This window comes from Myotis lucifugus, unplaced genomic scaffold (genome assembly GCF_000147115.1).
Source record: "Myotis lucifugus unplaced genomic scaffold, Myoluc2.0 scaffold_109, whole genome shotgun sequence".
In the NCBI taxonomy this organism is placed as follows: domain Eukaryota; kingdom Metazoa; phylum Chordata; class Mammalia; order Chiroptera; family Vespertilionidae; genus Myotis; species Myotis lucifugus.
The window spans coordinates 999945-1019827 of NW_005871157.1; the positions used below are offsets into that span (position 1 = coordinate 999945).

At 41.1% G+C, this 19883-nt stretch overlaps 1 protein-coding gene across 7 annotated transcripts in view; it reads right to left on the reverse strand.

Annotated features, from left to right (window-relative positions):
- INO80 (INO80 complex subunit) overlaps positions 1–19883 on the reverse strand; it is a 146958-nt gene that overhangs the window by 28910 nt on the left and 98165 nt on the right. For all 7 annotated transcript variants that reach the window (XR_002830330.1, XM_023757479.1, XM_023757481.1 and 4 more), the window contains 2 exons: positions 17473–17600; positions 7008–7102 (listed from right to left, as the gene is read on the reverse strand). Coding sequence is in view for 6 of the 7 variants with exons in the window: in XM_023757479.1 (XP_023613247.1) it covers positions 7008–7102; positions 17473–17600 (223 nt within the window). In the remaining variant the exon portion in view is untranslated. The remainder of the gene's footprint in view (positions 1–7007; positions 7103–17472; positions 17601–19883) is intronic.

Below are 19883 nucleotides of genomic sequence, written 5' to 3' on the forward strand. Positions count from 1 at the left end.
ACTTTAAACAATAAAGAATTTAAATTAATAAAATAAAATGACATAGTATAGTGCTATGTACTCATGTGAAAAGATATCTACAATGTATTATACAATCAAAATGCAAGTGGAATTATAGTATGAAGTTTTGTAAATAAAATTTTAAACTATAAAAAAAAACAAAAGAAATAGAACAGATTAGAAAACATTATAGTCATGGCTGGTGTGGTTCAGTGGTTAGAGCGATAGCCCAAGCACCGAAGGGTCGCAGTCAAGGGTAAATACCTGGGTTGCAGGTTTGATCCTGGCCTCCAGTCGGGGGGCACATATGGAAAAGCAACCAATCAATGTGTCTCTCTCACATTGATGTTTCTCTCTCTCTCCCCCTCCCAACCTCCCTTCCACTCTCTCTGAAAATCAATGGGAAAAATATCCTCAGAGAAGATTAACAACAAAAAATTATAACACATCATTACAGGTCACAAGGAAAAGTACTGTCTTGTAAGATCTCAGAGATGGTATATAGGTACTAAATCCCAATGTAAAATGAATTTTATTCTGTAGATTCAAGTAAAAAAAAAAAAGGAAACATGTTGACATCAGGATGCTTTCATCCCTAGATGCTGTTCTTCCCTGATAAAGTCACTTGACTGCTGAAGGTCTACTTCCTAGATATAAAATAGAGATGCTCTGAATACAGTTGAAGCAATTAACTGATGACATAGCAAGCGCAAACATGAATATCAAAGAGGGAGCTATTTTGAAATAAGCATCCTGGTTAATTTGTAAAGATAGGTCCTAGTAGAAATCTGTCCATTATCTGCATTTAGTTAAACACAACTTTCCTAGAGGCACGCATGGATAACAAACAGAGCATGTTTGGAGGCCTCTTGTAGGGCATGATTCCAAAAGCACTATACTCTTACAAAAAAGTTCTACTAGTTTATCCTTGAATTTTATCATGAAATTTAACATTTCATAATTTTATTTATATAATTTATTAGATGTCTCTTTTATGGTTAAATCATACAGGGCAAACCAATAAGTTAAAAGGCATTTGCCAGTTTATAAACACATTTTCCCATAGATATCGGATGATGTAAATCAGGGGTCCTCAAACTTTTTAAACATGGGGCCAGTTCACTGTCCCTCAGACGGTTGAAGGGCCGGACTACAGTCTAAAAAAAAACTATGAACAAATTTCTATGCACACTGCACATATCTTAATTTGAAGTAAAAAAACAAAACGGTAACAAATACAATATTTGTATTTGCATGTGGCCTGCGGGCCGTAGTTTGAGGACCCCTGAAAATGGAAGTTTGATACCTCACAGCCCATAGGAGAATACTTAACCACAATAAATCTTCAAATAAAAACTGAGCTTTCTAGGCTGTACTAACCTCTATAGGACAATCCTTCCCACTCTGGCCCTGAGAAGATTTCTCTTCCCCATACATCTCTCTCTCCTGCTTTGGTGGGTACAGAGGTGGGGTTAGGGATCAGAGGCTTCTCTCCGATACTGTGTGAGAGCTGATGGGAGTCACCCAATGGCTAGAACTTTTTTGGTAAATCGGAAAGAAGTCCACAGTCTGAGCTTGGGTGGGGACTGGGGGACAGGGGTCAGACAGGGTGGGAGGGAGAATGCAGTTGGTAACCACAATAAAAGAAGGAGTAGAAGCAGAAAAATGAGTCTGGACAGTCAGAGAGATAAGATCCAAGATCTGGTAATCACTTATACACAGGGACTATACATAGAAAAAAAAAACACCAGGGAAAGAAATCTAGGTAAAAATAAATTAGCAAAACTTAAGGCAACATGATGGTTTGGGTGCCCTCTAGAGGGCTGAAAATGGGTATCAACTAAGGGTCCGTGATGGAATAAGGCCTTAGATTAGAGACCATGCTTCTAGCTGGTTTATGAAATCATGTAGTAAAGACATGCCTAACTATACTCTTACTCTTCTTTAGTTAATGACCCACTGAGGCCACTTTGCTTTAAAATACCCAAATAGTGCTGGGCATGTAAATAAAGACTTGCTGAGCCAGAATGAAAGACAACACTGGAGCTCTACAACACTCTCACCAAGAAAAGAAAAGTCCACACCACACTCACTTTTCTCATGTTTTCCAAAGGCCCACCCTGAGTGATCAGAATTGGGGGGATCCATTTGGTAAATGTCATGGGGTAGGAAGAAGTGAAGCCACAGCCAAGGCACACCAGAGCAAAGACCTTGTGAATGGCTTCTAGGATCACGCACTGGTCACATGTTCTGAATGTTGCCCAGTCAGGACATCCTGGGCAAACAGTCTTTAGTCTCAGTCAGACTCTTTCCTGGAAGGATCTCTCATAAATAAATCTTGTATGAAGGGAATGTAAATGGCTTTTTATAGGAGTTCTTGTTTACTCTGGCTGACCTTTGAGCCACAGGGCTTTCCAGTTGAAACTACAATTTTTTTCTTTTGATGTCTTTTCATGAATAATAATGAAAATATTTGGCAAGGCATGCTTTTTTGTTTTCAAAAACACCTGTCTATTTCTCTGTATTGGTCTACTGTAGCCACTCAAAATTTGTAAGTTGAGAACTACCCTCCACCCCAATTTGGAGGAATCTGCCTGATAAGTTTCTGGTCAGCACAGGCACAGTTTGTTCCTATACGTGAGACACGGGATTATTTCTTAGTCATATCCCAACTGTAATCTAGCTCATAATGTAGGCAGGGAAAGAGATTTTAGTCTGTTTTTTTCAGTTTGTCTAATACTAAAAAAAAGCTCACTGCTAAAAAACAAACAAACAAACAAAAGAAAAAAACACACCTCACTATTCTCTAAGTAATTCTTAGAGAATTACTTAGAGAATAGTGTTTGGAAGCTATTATGAAAGCTGCAGTGTTTGGAAGCTCAAGTAAGGTTTTCCAGAAAAGCTGTGCAAAATAAGATATTTACTAAGTAAAGAATAGTATAATTTAATAGTGAAAATACCCTTCTTTTAGAGCTAAGCTTTTCAAAACTATTGTGTGCTAGTGGGATTGCCCAAATAATTGCTTCACAGGTTAAATAAAAGATTTTAGGACCATTAATTAGATATATCTACTTATTTTTTTTCCACTAAAAAGGTCACTAAAATATACTGATCTCTAAATTCATAGTCCAGTTTTCTGGGAATGGGGTCAGCTAGAAGAACAGCTGTAGCTCTACAACCCAGAAATCCAAATCATGACAAGCCAACATACTACAGGTCTGGTTGGAATCTAAACCAGTAGAAATTTCTATAAAGCAATCTGACAAAATGCACAGTTTTAAATGTTCACATCCCTTCATTCACTGATTTACCTTGTTTGAATCTACATTAATAACCTAAAATGGTGACAAAGCTTTAAAAACAAAGATATTCACTCACCATTAAAAAAAAGAATAGTTTATTGATTTTTAGAGAGAGAGGAAGGGAGAGGGAGAGAGAAAAGCATCGGCTGCCTCCTGCACGCCTCCCATCAGGAATCAAGGCCACAACCGGGGCATGTGCCCTTGACCAGGACTCAAACCAGCAACCTCCTGGTGCACAGGACCCACACCAGCCTGGGCTCATTCACCAATTTTAACAATTATAGTATACCCAGTATAATGGAACACTGACCATTAAAAATAATGATTACAAAGACTTTTTTAATGATATGGGAAAATGTTTATGATATAATGATAAGTGGAAGAAATCTGGACACACAATCATATCTATAACACTAGAGGCCCAGTGCACGAATTCATGCACGGGTGGGGTCCCTCGGCCTGGCTGGCAATTGGGGCAATCGGGGTGATCGGGGCCAGCCAGCCTGGAGGAGGGACCTCGGGAGTTGGCTGTGAGAGCGCACTGATCACCAGGTGGGGAGAGGGGGGCAGCTTCTGCGTCATAGCAACCGGTAGAATGGTCATAACGGTCACTTAGGCTTTTATATATATAGATGGTATCAACCTGTAAGTATAACCACAAACACATTAAAGACTAGAGGGAGCCCGAGCTGGTTTGGCTCAGTGGATAGAGTGTCAGTCTGAGGACTGAAGGGTCCAGGTTCAATTCTGGTCAAGGGCACATGCCCGGGTTGCAGGCTCGATCCCCAGTGGGGGGGCGTGTAGGAGGCAGCGGATCAATGATTCTCTCTCATCATTGATATTTCTATCTCTCTCTCCCTCTGCCTTCCTCTATGAAATAATAAAAATATATTTTAAAAAATAATAAATAAAAGACTAGAGGGATGTTCCAAAATGTTAATAGTAATGGGATTGTGGGTGCTTTTTATTTTCTTCATTAACTATTTCTCAAATTTTCCTCAATAGGCATCTATATATATAAAAGGCTAAGTGTCTATCCATCTGACCGGTAGCTATGATGTGCACTGACCACCAGGGGGCAGATGCTCAATGCAGGAGCTGCCATGACGCACACTGGCCATTTAAAAAGAAACGGCACCACGAACCTGGTGCTGACAAACCAACATTCAGCTTCCCCCAAGTGGGACACAGGCCCAGCCACCACCCCACAGTGACACCCCACCAAATTGCAGCCAACATTGCCAAGACCTCATGGAGCAAAATTCGGCCCACAGCCCAGCCCAGAAATGGTCGCTGTGGGCGCCAGGTAATGACTTCACGTAGCAACACCTGGCTTCCCCTTCCTGGCGATTAGCCTCCTTGGAGTTTCTTCAGCCAGGAGCCCGACTTGCTTTATAGCCAGGTGCAAACATTTTACAGTTTAACCAAATGTTTGTGAAGCGTTTTCAAGTGCCTCCTCTCATTTGATCCTCACAGAGGTCCTGGAGTAGGTACATAGGAGACTCGGTAGAATCCTATTTTCTCTTCATTAGCAAGACAATGGAGATTTAGAAAGTTTAGAAACTTGACCTGACTGAAAAGAAGTAAGAAATGGTGGGCCTTGAAAATGACTTCAGGTTTTCTCACTGCACAGAATATAGTCAAACACTGCTACAGTCAAATATTTTACCCTTTGTTCTCCCTGCGTGATCTACAATAATAATCTGCTTCATGTTGATATTTACTGCTGTGTTGCTGACAATTACCTGAAAGAGAAGTTGGGGTGCTTCACTGGGCTGGAAAAAGTTTAGCTAAATCAGAAAGCAGGTCTAATTAAGCAAGTTTTATATATATATCTCTAAGTTGATTGCACATATGCGACACATATAAAGCTCTTGCTGGCACCAATTGTATACGTGTTTCCATCTATCATTGTCGATTGTGAATTTGGTTGACATTTCTACTATAGAGAAAGGGCGAATAGCAATATTAAAATAGTTCATCTAATTAACTTCCTTTCAATGTGCACGAATCGATGCACTGGGACACTAGTTTTATTGTAAGATATAACAATGCCAATTATAACTGGAAAATAATAGTATTGCTGTTCATGAGATCCTCAAATGTATAACATCAAACATATTAGTGAAAAATAAACACAAATTGTAGGTGAAATACTTATTACTTAATGGAGTTTCTTCTAACACACAACTCATGCCACCTCGTAACAGTGTGCCCATACCACAGAGGTGCTGGCATGCCTGGAGAAATTAAAGGCACCCTGGGGAAAATATATAATCTATAGATCTTGTATGTAAGATTCTTGTCTATTGGAGCTCTTAGGTTGGAGTAAGTAAGGACAAAGTAAAATATGCTTCATTTTATTTCAGAATCATGAAAAGATGAAGATCAGCTGGTAAACTTTTTGGGGGGGGGGGCAATTCATAACAATGTGGTGAGACTAGGAGGCACTACTATGCTTATACATGTCTCAAATAATCAATTTAAAAATCTGCTGATAGATTCTGATAGGTGAGAAACTAGGTTAGGCCATGTACATACTTGCACCCATCTAACAAATTGAAATAGGTACAAAGTAGATCTTCCCTTCCATCGTTGGTCAAACAGCCTCCTAAATTCAGATGTATAGTTGTAATTTAGAAGTTACTGGCCTGAATATATACTGTAAACCAAAATGTCAGGATCTATCTCCTTACCTATGCTCTATTGTAAAGGATCGTGCAATAGCAAAAACTTTCAATCAGAAGACATTCTATGTTGAACTATGGATTTGTTTTATGCGAAATTATTTTACAATTGAAGTAAACGATGCATTAAAAAGGAAAGAAATTAAAACAATTGTAACCTAAATACAAATGGCTATGTGCTTAATTTTCTTCCCAAGAACTCAAAAGTAAAATAGTAACAGACTACACAATTAAAGGCCAGAAATTCAGAATGTTCTGATTTATAGAATAATAAGATCTACTCTTATTCTTTAGCTCTGCAGGTTTAAGGAAGAAAATTAAGGGTGGAGTTCAGCAGACCTGTCACTACCAGAGCTTGGCTTTCTCCTTGGAGAGAGCAGTAACCAGACTCTGCTTATTACAATGAGAACCAGCACTTAGGATAATTATGGCTTTGTAAGCCATCAGTATCCAGCAGGCAGCATTTGAAATTTCATAGGCTCATTATCAGGTAGGAGAAGTACTGTAACTGAGAGCTGCCAGCTGAATAGATTACAGACTACTGCAAGTTGTCATACCGCACTGTACTACAATGCTAGAGGGAAAGCAGGAAAAAGGAAGGTTTTCTTTTTTAACTCATACAAAGTGAAACAGGTAAGCAATAATGAACTAAGACTATAAGTTAACACCCAGAGATAGCCACTGTTAACATTTAGCAACTTTTTTTTACATACATATTATCCACATAAGGAAGGTCTTGGTTCATACTCAGAAATCATTTATTTTATTGGCTAAAGAAATAGGCACTGATTTGGTAAGAAAGCAGATTTCAAACACAAAAATTACCAAGTATTCGTTTTCTCTCTCTCACAGACACACAGATCTGAACTGCTATAAGCAGCTTGAGCTACCTCTTAAAATGGCAGGAACTATCATGATCACTTAATAATATGAAATGTATTGGTATTTTTTTAAACCTCATCATCTGAAGCTCTAGAGGAAAACCAAATGAGGATTTTATAATTCCTATTAAAATTACCTGTTCTGAAAATCAGCAACCATGTCCCGCCTTTCCGAGATCTTGGATGAGCCATCAAGCCTCATATAGGTATGCTTCCTGTAAACCATATATTCCTGCCAATCAAAAGTAAATAGATACAATCAGTCTGATGAAAATTACTGTATTCCAATTCCCACAAGCATCTACTTACTTTCTACCTCATCCATACTGTGAGCAAGTCACTATATCCAGAATGAGGAGAAACCAATCTCAAAAGTATGGGAATTTAATTTGTAAATGAGTTTATTGCCATCATGTAAAAATCTAGGGTAACCTGAAGACTACAACCACTCTCAGTATCAACTTGGAAACTAATCTTATTTCTCTAGGTTTTTGTAGGTTTCAGGAAAAACAAAAAAATAAACAAAATGAAATCTCCAAACCAAAATGGCGGGGAGCGGGCCTAAGCTGCAGTCGGGCAGCGAGGACATCCTTAGCATTGTCGAGGAAGAGGCTCCCGCCACCAACGCTGGCGGTCAGCCCAGCTGAGCGGTGCTCCTCCTGTGAGAGCACACTGACCACCAGGGGGCAGCTCCTGTGTTGAGCATCTAAACCAGTGGTTCTCAACCTGTGGGTTGCCTAAGACCATCGGAAAACACATATATAATTACATATTGTTTACAGTAGCAAAATTACAGTTATGAAGTAGCAACGAAAATAATTTTATGGTTGGGGGTCACCACAACATGAGGAACTGTATTAAAGGGTCGCGGCATTAGGAAGGTTGAGAACCACTGAAACCCTGGTGGTCAGTGTGCATCATGGTGACCAGTCGCTCCGCTGTTTGGTCGATTTGCATATTACCCTTTTATTATATAGGATATATATTTTTTTACTATTTCTATCTGTCTCCAGGTAGTTCTGTAAGGCTTTTTATAATCAAAGAGGGGCAGAGCCCCACTGGCATGGCTCAGTGGTTGAATGTCAACGTATGAACCAGCAGGTCATGGTTCAATTCCCTGTCAGGGCACATGTCCCGGTTGCAGGCTTGATCCCCAGTGTGGGATGTGAAGGAGGCAGCTGATCAATGATTCTCTCTCATCACTGATGTTTCTATCTCTCTATCCCTTTCTCTTCCTCTCTGAAATCAATAAAAATATGTATTTTTAAAAAAGAGATTAATACTGAGCTAAGAAATTTAATATTTCTTTTATTCACAAATTCTGGCTATATCAAAGTTACTCTGTCTCTCCAAATGTCTAGGCTGTTGCCCGGCCTGTGTGGCCCAGTGGTTGATCACCAATGAACCAGGTCACGATTCAATTTGTAGTCACGTCATATGCCTGGGTTGCAGGCTTGATCCCCAGTAGGAGGCATGCAGGAGGCAGCCAATCAATGATTCTCTCTCATCATTGATGTTTCTATCTCTCCCTTCCTTTCTGAAATCAATAAAAATATATTGAAAAAATGAAAGTCTAGGCCATTTAGAGAAGATGTTTAATCAAATGTTCGTCTGGAAAAAAATGCCTAATTTCTTCTATTAATTTTAAGAACTGTGCCCACTCCCATTCTTAGTTTAGTGATCCCAAAAACATCTAATGACTTAGTACCAAATTAAATTCTATTTTGTTAAAATAAAAACACAAATTCTAATAAATGATTTGAAAGTACTCATAGCATTTTTGAAATTTTATTTTAAAAATTGATCCAACCCTGGCCAGTGTGGTTCAATTGGTTGGAGCGTCGTCGTGTGTGCCAAAAGGTGGCAGGTTTGAGGCCCAGTCAGGGCACATGCCCAGGTTGTGGGTTCGATCCCTGGTTGGGGCAAGTGTGGGAGGTAACCAACTGATGTTTGTCTCTCACATTGATGTTTCTCTCTCTTTCTCTCTTCCTCCTCCTCCTTTTACCAACCTCCTTTCTGCTCTCTAAAAACCAATGGGAAAATACCTTCAGGTGAGGATTAGCGATAGATAGATAGATAGATAAATTTACTGAAGAAGCCAAAGGGGTTTTGGACAAGATGTACTCTTGGCATTTGAGTAGTGATTCTCAACCAGGATTAAAAATACCTGTGCATGGACCCATCCCAGGGATTCTGAGTCTGTAGGTCTGGGCTAGGGCCTGGACTGGTTCATTTTTAAATTTATTTTCTTTTCAAACCTTTACCTGAGGATATGTTTTTATGATTTTTAGAGAGAGAGAGTGAGAGACATCAATGTGAGAGAAAAACATCGATCAGTTGCCTCCCGCACATGCCTAGACTTGGGCTTGAACCGTAACCTAGGTATGTGTTCTGACCAAGAATCAAACCTGCAACTTTTTGGTGCATAGGACAATGCTCCAACCAACCAAGCCACCCAGCCAGGGCAGGACAGGTTTATTTTTAAAAAGCTCCAAAGATGATTGCAATAAGTGCTCTGTATCAGCAGCTAAGAAAAACTCCTATAGAATCTTACTACTTCAAATATGGCCCTCCGATGAGTACTGGCAACACCTGAAGTGTGTTAGAAATGCAGAATAGAGGGGCATGCCAATACCTAGAGAATTAGAATTTGCATTTTAATTTTAACATGTGTGACTTGTAAGTATATAAGTTTCTCAAACATAAGTTTGAGAAACACTGTCGTGGAACATATCCTTATGCTGTTTTTAAATCATTAAAATACTTTTTTCCAAGTAAAATTTTATAAATCTCTACCTAGGTCTTTTATTCTCTCTAACCTACTCCACAAGCTTGAAAACCAATGTTTTGGAGTACAAGTTGAGAAGACAGATCAGTTCTGGATCACATCCCTAAGTCCTACTTTTGTTGTTAATCCTCATCCGAGGGTATTTTTCCATTGTTTTTTTTAGAGAGTGGAATGGAAGGGGAGAGACAGAGAGAGAAACATCGATGTGAGAGAGACACATCAATTGGTAGCCTCATAATTCAAAGTGTCAGCAAGTGGCTCTAACTCCTTAAAATATACCCAATGGTGTAACATCAAGTGACTAGGTTCATCTTAAAGTAGTAGTGATGATGATGGCTCGCACTTATACAGTATTTACCAAGTGACAATCAGTATTCTATGTACTTTACCTGGTTTTGCTTATCTAATCCTCACCATAGCCTTCAAAGGGAGATGTTAGTATTGTTACTCCCATTTTACAGATATTAAGAAAGGTCTTTAAAGTGGCATAGGCAGTAATGAAGCTGGGGCTGGAACTCAGGCAGACTTGTTGCAAGCATGTCAAACTTGCAGCGGTTTGATATGCTTGTTCTAGCCTTTGGTTTAACCCCTCTACTGCTTAAATAGAACAGAAGCACACCACCACTAGGGGGAAAAGGAGGTATGGGGGGGGGGGGAGAAGAAGCCCCATAAGGTTTTTAGTATATTTTGTCCATAACCCCCATCCATCATCATCATCATAAAGAAAGGATAATTGGGCACTTGAAAAAATAAAGGAAAATGCTTACATATCTATAACATAAACTTCCATTCTCACACTTCTTTTCCATTTCAAAATTGCCTCTGATGTTCATTTTAATGCAATTTCACTTTCATAAAACGTTTTGGGAGGAAAGACTCAGTATGATCCACAAACCTGCAGATGTGGTATAACTATTTTCCTAAACGTGTCCCTTTACATCTTTGGAGTCTATCACCAGCAAAAAGTAAGGCTCCTCTCAATGTCTATTACAACCTCTCTGTTGTCCAGGTAAGTTGCACCAAGTGAATGAAATATGGCAGCCATCCCTCCTATATCTAATACAGAACCCTGAGGAGCAAGACCCAATCACAAGGCATTCATGGGCCCAACATAACCTGCCTTCACACTACTTGTGTTATATCCTTTTCTCCTATACCCCATGCACCAGTCACAGTGCACTACTCCCCCAAATGTCTTCTACCTTTCCATCTCTGTGCCTTTTTACACCTGGCTTCCTTAGTCTGGAATGTACATCTCCCCGATGGCTGAAATTCTATTTAAGTTCAGTTCAGATGTCACTGTCTATGTAAAGCCTCCCTCAAGTGACGCAGTTAGAAATAAATGTATCCCTCCTGTTATGTTCAGCATGTTTATGCTTCAGTATTTTTGGCACCAGTTCATGGTACACTTGAGTTATTTGTCTGTGATATATATATAGGTACATACACACACACCCTGCCTCCCACCCCCGCAAGATACATTCCTAGCAGTCAAAGACCACAGTGAACTGATATTTCCATCTGCCCTAGCACAATGCCTTCCTCACAGTGGGCATGAAAAAGTGAACTAAACAGGATATAGGATGATTGTAAGTTGACACATGTCCTTCTACCATGCTTAAGACCTAATGAAAATGCTAGTCAACAGTGATCTCAATTTGCTTTATATTCCACGGGACAGTTTTAGAATACCCAGCTTTCCGGTATGTTCAGAATCACAGTTTCCAAAGATAACTTGAAGTTCTAAGAGAAGCCAGCTCATAAATGACAGAATGTCTGTTCAGGATGAATCCTTCCCTAGTGAGGTACTTGCTGACTGGGCAAATTATACAACCCAGTGTCTCAAATGTCATTATTAGTTACAGATTATCTGGACTTAATTCTGCGTTGTACTATTTTCATATATTGGTGCAATTCAAGATCTGTCTGGGTTTAGTACTTAGCAATCACACCACATACATGCACCAGCTGGCTGAACCTTTCCAAGTACCTTTGTTGTATTTCACAGAAAATACTAAGGCTTATTTCCTTAAACTACAGACTCAGTTACTTGATGCATCAGGAATGAATCTCAAAAGAGATGACCCAGAGATAATGTAAGTCATCTGTAGAGAATTAAAAGCTCTCTGCAACATCCCAAACTAGGGTAAAAATGAAGGTAGTATGAAAAGTTTTGTCCGACATAAAGTTGGACACCACCATCCCAATTGCACAGGGCCTATGTCTGCTTCCACAATACCCCCACCAGCCAAGGCCCCACAGGTGACTCAGTAAATCTATCATATGCTCCCCTATTTATGTCCTTGACTTCTGCCCATGGCACACTAAAAATTCTTGGCCCTGGAAATTAAGCAGTCTCCTTTTATATCCCCTATCCAGAAATACTATTTGGATACCATGGGGAAGGATAAAACATTTCAGAATACAGAATTCTATTTGGAAGAAGATCTGATACATTCATAAGAAATTTAAATTAAAGTCAGACTTTTGCCCAAGAGAAGGAGGCTATCGATCACTTTAGAAAATACTGAGCAAATAATAAGTGCCTAGATCTAGTATTGCTCACAAAATGGAAACCTGGCCATATAGAAATATGTGAACATTTATTGTCTTCTGGTTCTTGTGGGTTCCAGAAATAGATAGATAGCCAAGGCTGAAGCATTGAACAAAAAGCCCCAAAAGGCTGCTGTATGAAAGAGATGCTGACATGCTCCACAACAGAGCGCCAATACCCCTCTGAGTTTCTAACTCTGGCTCAATTGAAAGCTTTTTATTCCCTCTTTGACATACAGGGTCCGGGATGTCAACAGAAAAAGAGAATTCTGGGGAAAAAAAGTTAAAAAAAAATCTTAAACACCAATAAAAACCATAATACACAGGTGAGAGTCAAGGTATTTCTTTAAAGAAAAGGTTACAGGTACTCAAGGGAAAGCATCTATATAGAAGGGCCTTTCTAAAACCTGCCCCTTAGGTTCATGCACCAGTTATGTTTTAAAGCTGAAATGACTCTAACAAATGTTTACAGCGAAAGATTCCATTATGAAAGTAAACCCACACTACTCTGAAAAGATAAAGAAATGTAGACCTAATCCTGGACTGTTCCAAGATCCACAATACATTTACATTTCAATAAATGATAAGACATATACTAAACATTGTGGGCATTGTAATTCTACATCCGCAAAATAAATTTCATTTATGGACTAACCCAGCCGTGGGCAAACTACGGCCCGCGGGCCGGATTAGGCCCGTTTGAAATGAATAAAACTAAAAAAAAAAAAAAGACCGTACCCTTTTATGTAATGATGTTTACTTTGAATTTATATTAGTTCACACTAACACTCCATCCATGCTTTTGTTCCGGCCCTCCGGGCCAGTTTAAGAACCCATTGTAGCCCTCGAGTCAAAAAGTTTGCCCACCCCTGGACTAACCTCTTGGAATACAGAATGTGGTTCATTTGGGTAAATATTAAATAAATAGACCAAAGAAAAAATAAATGAACTTTTAGGAATTTAACGTTGAAGGAGAAAGAACAGAATAGTATTAAGAAATCTAGGCAACAGTTTCATTTTAGTTTTTCAGTAAAACATACAAACAGCAACAACATTTTTGGCTTCAGCCTCCTAAATGCATGTTACACATATGGCTAAGGAATGTGAGCAATTATGAAATTCAGGCTTTGAATTTGCTTTTCCCTAATTCAGAATTCCTCATAGAGATGCAACTACATTTAGAGAAGGTCTTCGTGCTGCCTTGTTTGCAAAGTCTACCCACCAAGTTTACCTCCCCTTCAAAAATCCTGCTGGATTAGACAGAGATAGAAAGTGACTGTAGGGCTAACTTTAAAGCACTCATCCTGAACAAAATTTACTGTTATACTTTGATTTACTTATTTTAGTAATATTTATGAGGAACTAGAAGTGTGCAATATACAAGATGAAGAACTAAAATGTAGGACTGTATCAAACTTAAACCACCCACATTCACCTTCATCTACCAGAGCTAGCTTATTTTTTTGCTGTTTACCCATTTTCCTAGAATTTCCCCTAATATGAATCAACCTTTATGACTCTATAACATACTCATATAATCTTAAGAAAGATCATCATCTCCCTTACAAAATCCTTAACACACTGCTTTTCTGTAATTCTTAGCAGTAAGATCACTATTTCATCTATACTTCCCTGACTCTAGGGCAAGGCCCACATGCACTTTATCTAAAAAGAGCCCCACTGAAGGAAAGTTAACTCACTGTTTTGGCTGTTGGCATCATCTGCTTTGAACAGAACATTAAAGATGCAAGCAGTCCTTTTATTCTAAACTAGAGGCTCTGTGCACAAAATCCATTCACTGGGTGTGTGTGTGTGTGTGTGTGTGTGTCCCTCAGCCCAGCCTGCACCCTCTCCAATCTGGGACCCCTCAGGGGCAGTCGGAAACCCCTCTCACAATCCGGGATTGCTGGCTCCTAATCACTTACCTGCCTGCCTGCCTGGTCCCCCCCAACTGCCCTCCCCTGCCGGCACGGTCACCCCTAACTGCCCTCCCCTGTCGGCCTGGTTGTCCCTAACTGCCCTCCCCTGCAGGCCTGGTACCCCCCAACTGCCCTCCCCTGCAGGCCTGGTTGCACCTAAACTGCCCTCCCCTGCTGGCCTGATCGCCCACAACTGCCCTCCCCTGCTGGCCATCTTGTGGCTGTGGGCACCGCCATTTTTTAGGGTGGGGCAGTCAATTAGCATATTCCCTCCTTACTGACTGTGGGTGCCTCCATCTTTGTGATGGTGTGAGGGTCAATTAGCATATTCCCTCTTTATTAGATAGGATTACTGCTATTAGGACCTTTAATACAGTCAAGATTTACATCAAGCACAATGGCTTAATCACCTCTCTTACAGTCACATAAGCATTCTCCATCATTTAGAAATAGGTAACCTACTTATCATACAAACCAGAAAGTTTGGTTTGCTGACAGCATTCTGGGGCTAAACACTACATTAAATATATAAAAGCCTAAGTGACCGTTCGACCGGTAGCTATGACGCATACTGACCACCAGGGGGCAGACACTCAACGCACAGGCATGGAAACATGGAAAACACTGATGAATCTCAGAGGGAAGTGGGGAGGATGGGAAGAGATTAATCAAAGATCTTATATGCATACTAGAGGCCCAGTGCACAGATTCATGTACCGGTGGAGTTCCTCGGCCTGGCCTGTGGGGATAGGGCTGAAACTGGCTCGGTGCACCGATTCGTGCACTGGTGGGGGGGTCCCTCAGCCTGGCCTGCGGGGATCGGGCCGAAACTGACAGTCCGACATCCCCCAAGGGGTCTGGATTGCGAGTGGGTGCAGGCCAGGCCAAGGGACCCCACCAGTGCACAAATCCGTGCATCGGGCCTCTAGTATTAAATATAAGATACTAGAGGCCTGGTGCACAAAAATTTGTGCACTCGGGGGGGGGTTCCTCAGCCTGGACTGTGCCCTCTCGCAGTCTGGGACCCTTCGGGGGATGCCCACCTGCTGGCTTAGGCCCGCTTCCTGGGGGATCAGGCCTAAGCTGGCAGTCAGACATCCCTCTGGCAGCCCGGGAGCCCTCGGGGGATGTCCACTTACCAGCAGGGAGCAGACCTAAGCTGCAGTCAGATATCCTTAGTGCTGCTGAGGAGGCGGGAGAGGCTCCCGCCACCACCGCTGTGCTGGCAGCCATCAGCCTGGCTTGTGGCTGAGCAGAGCTCCCCCTGTGGGAGCACACTGACCACCAGGGGGCAGCTCCTGCATTGAGTGTCTGCCCCCTGGTGGTCAGTGTGTGTCATAGTGACCAGTCATTCCCAGTCGTTCTGCTGTTAGGGTCAGTTTGCATATTACCTTTTATTATATAGGATAGAGGCCTGGTGCACGGGTGGGGGCCAGCTGGTTTACCTTGAAAGATGTCCCGGATCAGGGTGTGGGTCCCGCTAGGGTGCCTGGCCAGCCTGAATGAGGGGCTGATGGCTGTTTTCAGGCTGGCCACACCCCCTTCAGGTTGGGGGTCCCCACTGGGGTGCCTGGCCAGCCTGGGTGAGGGCTGAGGGCCATTTTCAGGCTGGCCACAGCCACGGGCTGGAAGCAGGTATCTGGGATTTATTTATCTTCTATAATTGAAACTTTGTAGCCTTGAGTGGAGCCCAGTGCTGGCCAGGGCAGGCGGGAAGCTTGGATTCCTCCATCGCCGGGGGCAACCTAAGCCTCCTGCTTGCTCCAGCTCCGTTGCCACCGTCATCTTTGTGATGGAGTGAGGGTTAATTTGCATATTACTCTTTTATTATATAGGCTAGTGATTAAATTGTAAATTGACCTCAAATATCATTGTTATCTCTTGCTAAAAAAATTGCCAGATTATTAAAAAAAGAGCCTGCTACCAAATTCAAATAAGCTCATTGCAAAATTCAGCAAGCCAGCCTTGCCTCCCAAAGAACCTAAAAATTACTCCCTATTGCTACCCTTCATCCTTCTGTACTGATATAAAAATATGATCCCTACTTTCTTATCCCAAGATAGGGATAATCATGGTCCAATTTCCACTTATTACCAAATATTCCCTGGAGTAGCAGGTTAGAACAGAAAGCCTTAGATGCATAAAATCTCCATGGAAAAACATGAGAATATTTATACAATACTGATATCCAGATGCTTTAGCCTCTCCACAAGCGGCTTTCCAACATTCTTCCACCAAGGATTTACTCTAATGGTTTGTGATTATTTGTCCTTTCATTCACTCTCCTGTTTCAATGTCCATGGCTTCTCTCCCTCAAGTAACAAGCGACTACTCAGACAACAAGAAAATAGAGAGAATGTCATCAGAGAAGTAACTAAAGAAACAAAAGCTGCCTTGCAAAATAAGACAACTATATCTTTCACCATAACCCAGTAGTTGTCAATTTCAGTTGCATATTAGAATTACCTTAGGAGCTTTTTCTTATTTTAAAAACATATTTTATTAATTTCACAGAGGAAGGGAGAGGGAGAGAGAGAAACATTAATGATGAGAGAGAATCATTGATCAGCTGCCTCCTGCACACCCCTCCCCCACCACTGGGGATCAAGTCTGAAACTCAGGCACGTGCCCTGCCTGGAAATCTAACTGTGACCTCCTGTTTCATAGGTTGATGCTGAACCACTGAGCCATGCCAGCACGGCCCATTTATACATTTTAAAAATTAATATTTAGAGGGTGGAAGAGAGAAACATTGATGTGAGAGAGAAACATTGATCGGTTGCCTCCCGCACATGCCCCAACAGGGGATTGAACCCAAAACCACTGGAATGTGTCCTGGTTCATAGGTCGACGTCCAACCACTGAGCCACGCCAGCCGGGCACCTTAGGAGCTTTTAAATGTCCTGATGCCTAGGTCTCATTCCAAACTTATTAAATAACCAGACATCAGTATTTGTTAAAGGTCCCCCAAGAGATTGAGAACCATTACATTAACTCAAGATGAAAGCCGCTTTCTATTTTTTTACCTAAAGAAAAAATCACAAATCTTACTTTCCATATACAATTTCAGAGGATTTTTCAAGAAATTCCTAGGGTCTGATGTACTTTAAAATTAGGGAATTTCTTCCCTAGTAAAGGAAGGGAGTAGGGGGTGTTCTATTTCATTGGAATAAGGAAGGAAGCGGAAATCCTTTGCATACTCTCACATCTGCCAGGAGTTGCTTCTCCTCCTTTACAGACAGTAAAATCATCAAGCTGAGTTCTCATTAAGCAGGAGTAGTATTAGTCATAGATATCTGATTCCTACAAGATGTCCTAGGTTGCCAAGGTTCCTTCTCCTACCTCCAGTAGGTCTATCATCCTGGTCATCTGGGAGTAGATAAGGACCCTATGTCCTTGAGACTTGAGCCGAGTCAGCAGGACATCAAGGGCATACAGCTTTCCACTGTCAGTGATGAGGCTCTCCTTGCCTAGGGAGAAGAAAAGGGGGGAAGGGGAAACTGTATTTAATTGAAGCAGCAAAATCACTCACTGCAAAGCTGTATGCAGCCAAAATTACTGCAACCAGGATGCGAATAATCATGAAAGCAGGAAAGTATTCTAGAGGAGAATGCAAAGCACTGTTAAATAGTGATCCAATAGTGCTCTGGGAAGAAATATCCTGAAAGAGGGAAGTGTAGGTACCTTCCCAACCGATAGTTCCCAATCAGACACAGGCATCTGAAAACTTCCCCACTCCAACCCTCACTCAGGTACACATGGGCATTTAAAAGTGATGTCCATGTCATATCTTCTGTAAGTGACCTGAGAGACCTGCTGTTTCTTTTTCCATATTATCTCTCAATATCTGTTTCTGCTAGTCTTGTGGCTAAATGGTTTACTTTCTGGAAGTATGAGAATGTAAAGAAACAAGGCCTGCTCTTGCCAACCCCTGGAGTCACTTAAACACCAAGAAATGCAAATAAACATACCCTCTTCTGCCTTTTATTTAAAAAATATTTTTATTGAACTTTAGAGAGAGAGAGGAAGGGAGGGAAAGAGAGAAAGAAACATCGATTTGAGAGTGAAACATTGATCAGCTGCCTCCTGCCCTCCCCCGCAATCCCTCCACTTGGGATGGAGCCTGGAACCCGGGCATGTGCCTTGACCTGGAATAGAACAGGCAACTTCTCGGTGCATGGGACAATGCCCAACCAATTGAGCCACACCAGCCGGCTCTTCTGCCTTTAAAAAAACAACAACTCAACTCACTCTCCTGGATGATTTCAAATAGGTTGGCTGGTAAATGCCATTATCCTAAGCTATAATTTAATAAAGACACTCTAGGGCTTGTTCAGCTTTTTAAAAAGATGTTGGGTTTCTGTGAAATGGAAGCTGCTTTCACTCACTAACTTGTACTGTCTCCTTCCTCTTCCCATTAAAAAAAAAAATAATTTCAGCCAAAGATCTTAAAGAATACTTAACTCACAAATTTTCATCTTATCCATTCAGTATCATTCAACTCCCATCACATTTCAGGAAGTAGAGTTTCCTGTTTGCAGACTGGTCCATAAACATGCCCTGAACAATTGCTGTTATTAAGAGGGGAAGAGATGAGGCTTAAGGGGCTGGGAGATTTAAGAGCATATGTGGAAGTGACTGGGGAACACAAAAAGGGAGAGAGAAAGGCTAAAGTTATTATACAGACAACTAACTGCTAAAAGTAAAAAGGAAAACTATTAAGAAAAAAAAATAGTCTATCCTTAGTTTCTGGGTTTGAACCCATGGATTTTCCTAAGAACTGTGAAGCAATCTAAGGGTTCTCAATGGTCATTTCTCAGTTCTTGTTATTTGCCAAGTGCACAATTATTGTATAAACTGAACAAGAACGGATGTGCTGACAGCACCATAACAAATCATCAGCCACTCTGTTTTGCTACAAAAGCCACAGGCCCTGGATGTTTACTCCTCTGCACTGTAGCCTGCCTTTTCCCACCTTCGGAACGCTGCCAGGCTACATCTCTCCCTCCGCCCCTCCACCCCCTGACGCTGTGACACACACCTTTGTTCAGCCTCTTTGTTTGGTCCTGTTTAGATTATTGAAATGCTCTTCTTTTTGTTGGTCTCCTTACCAACACAATCAAATGACTGCAGCTGGGACAGAACTAATTGCTAAGCCCTCTCTCTGGCACCAGACAAGGAGGCCTGTACAAATTCCAAGTCTGATGAGGGAGCAATGCTTTCATAGCAACTTCAAGGTTTTCTTCTTGTCACAATTACCCTTCTCCTTTAATTGGATTCCCCAGGGTCCCTCAATTTTGATGGCTCCTAAACATTCCCCACAGAGCTACCAATCAATTTCAGATAATAAGTTTCTTTCTTTTCTCATTAAAAGCACAGCAAGGTGAAAAAAAAAAAAGCCCATATATTTTTCAGTCATTGAGCAAGAGTGGGTAAACTAAGCTCATCTGATTTTTGTAGCCTGCTAATCTCTCTCCATTTGCATATACTCCCTCAACACAAATATTTAAGGGTGTACAAATGTCTTGCATCTGAATTTTGAGAAGTTTCAATTCATCTCAAAATCATGATTCAATGATTGTCACATATTCCTGCTTCCCACATCTATTTTATTTTGCTAAATAGAATGAACTGATGCTAGAATTCCGAAACCTCAGAGATGATGATGTGCATACACTTTGATAGACAGAACTCTGATGCACCTGAGAGAAGCAAGAACTGGTCTGGTACCTGTTGTTAGCCTGTTATTGTGT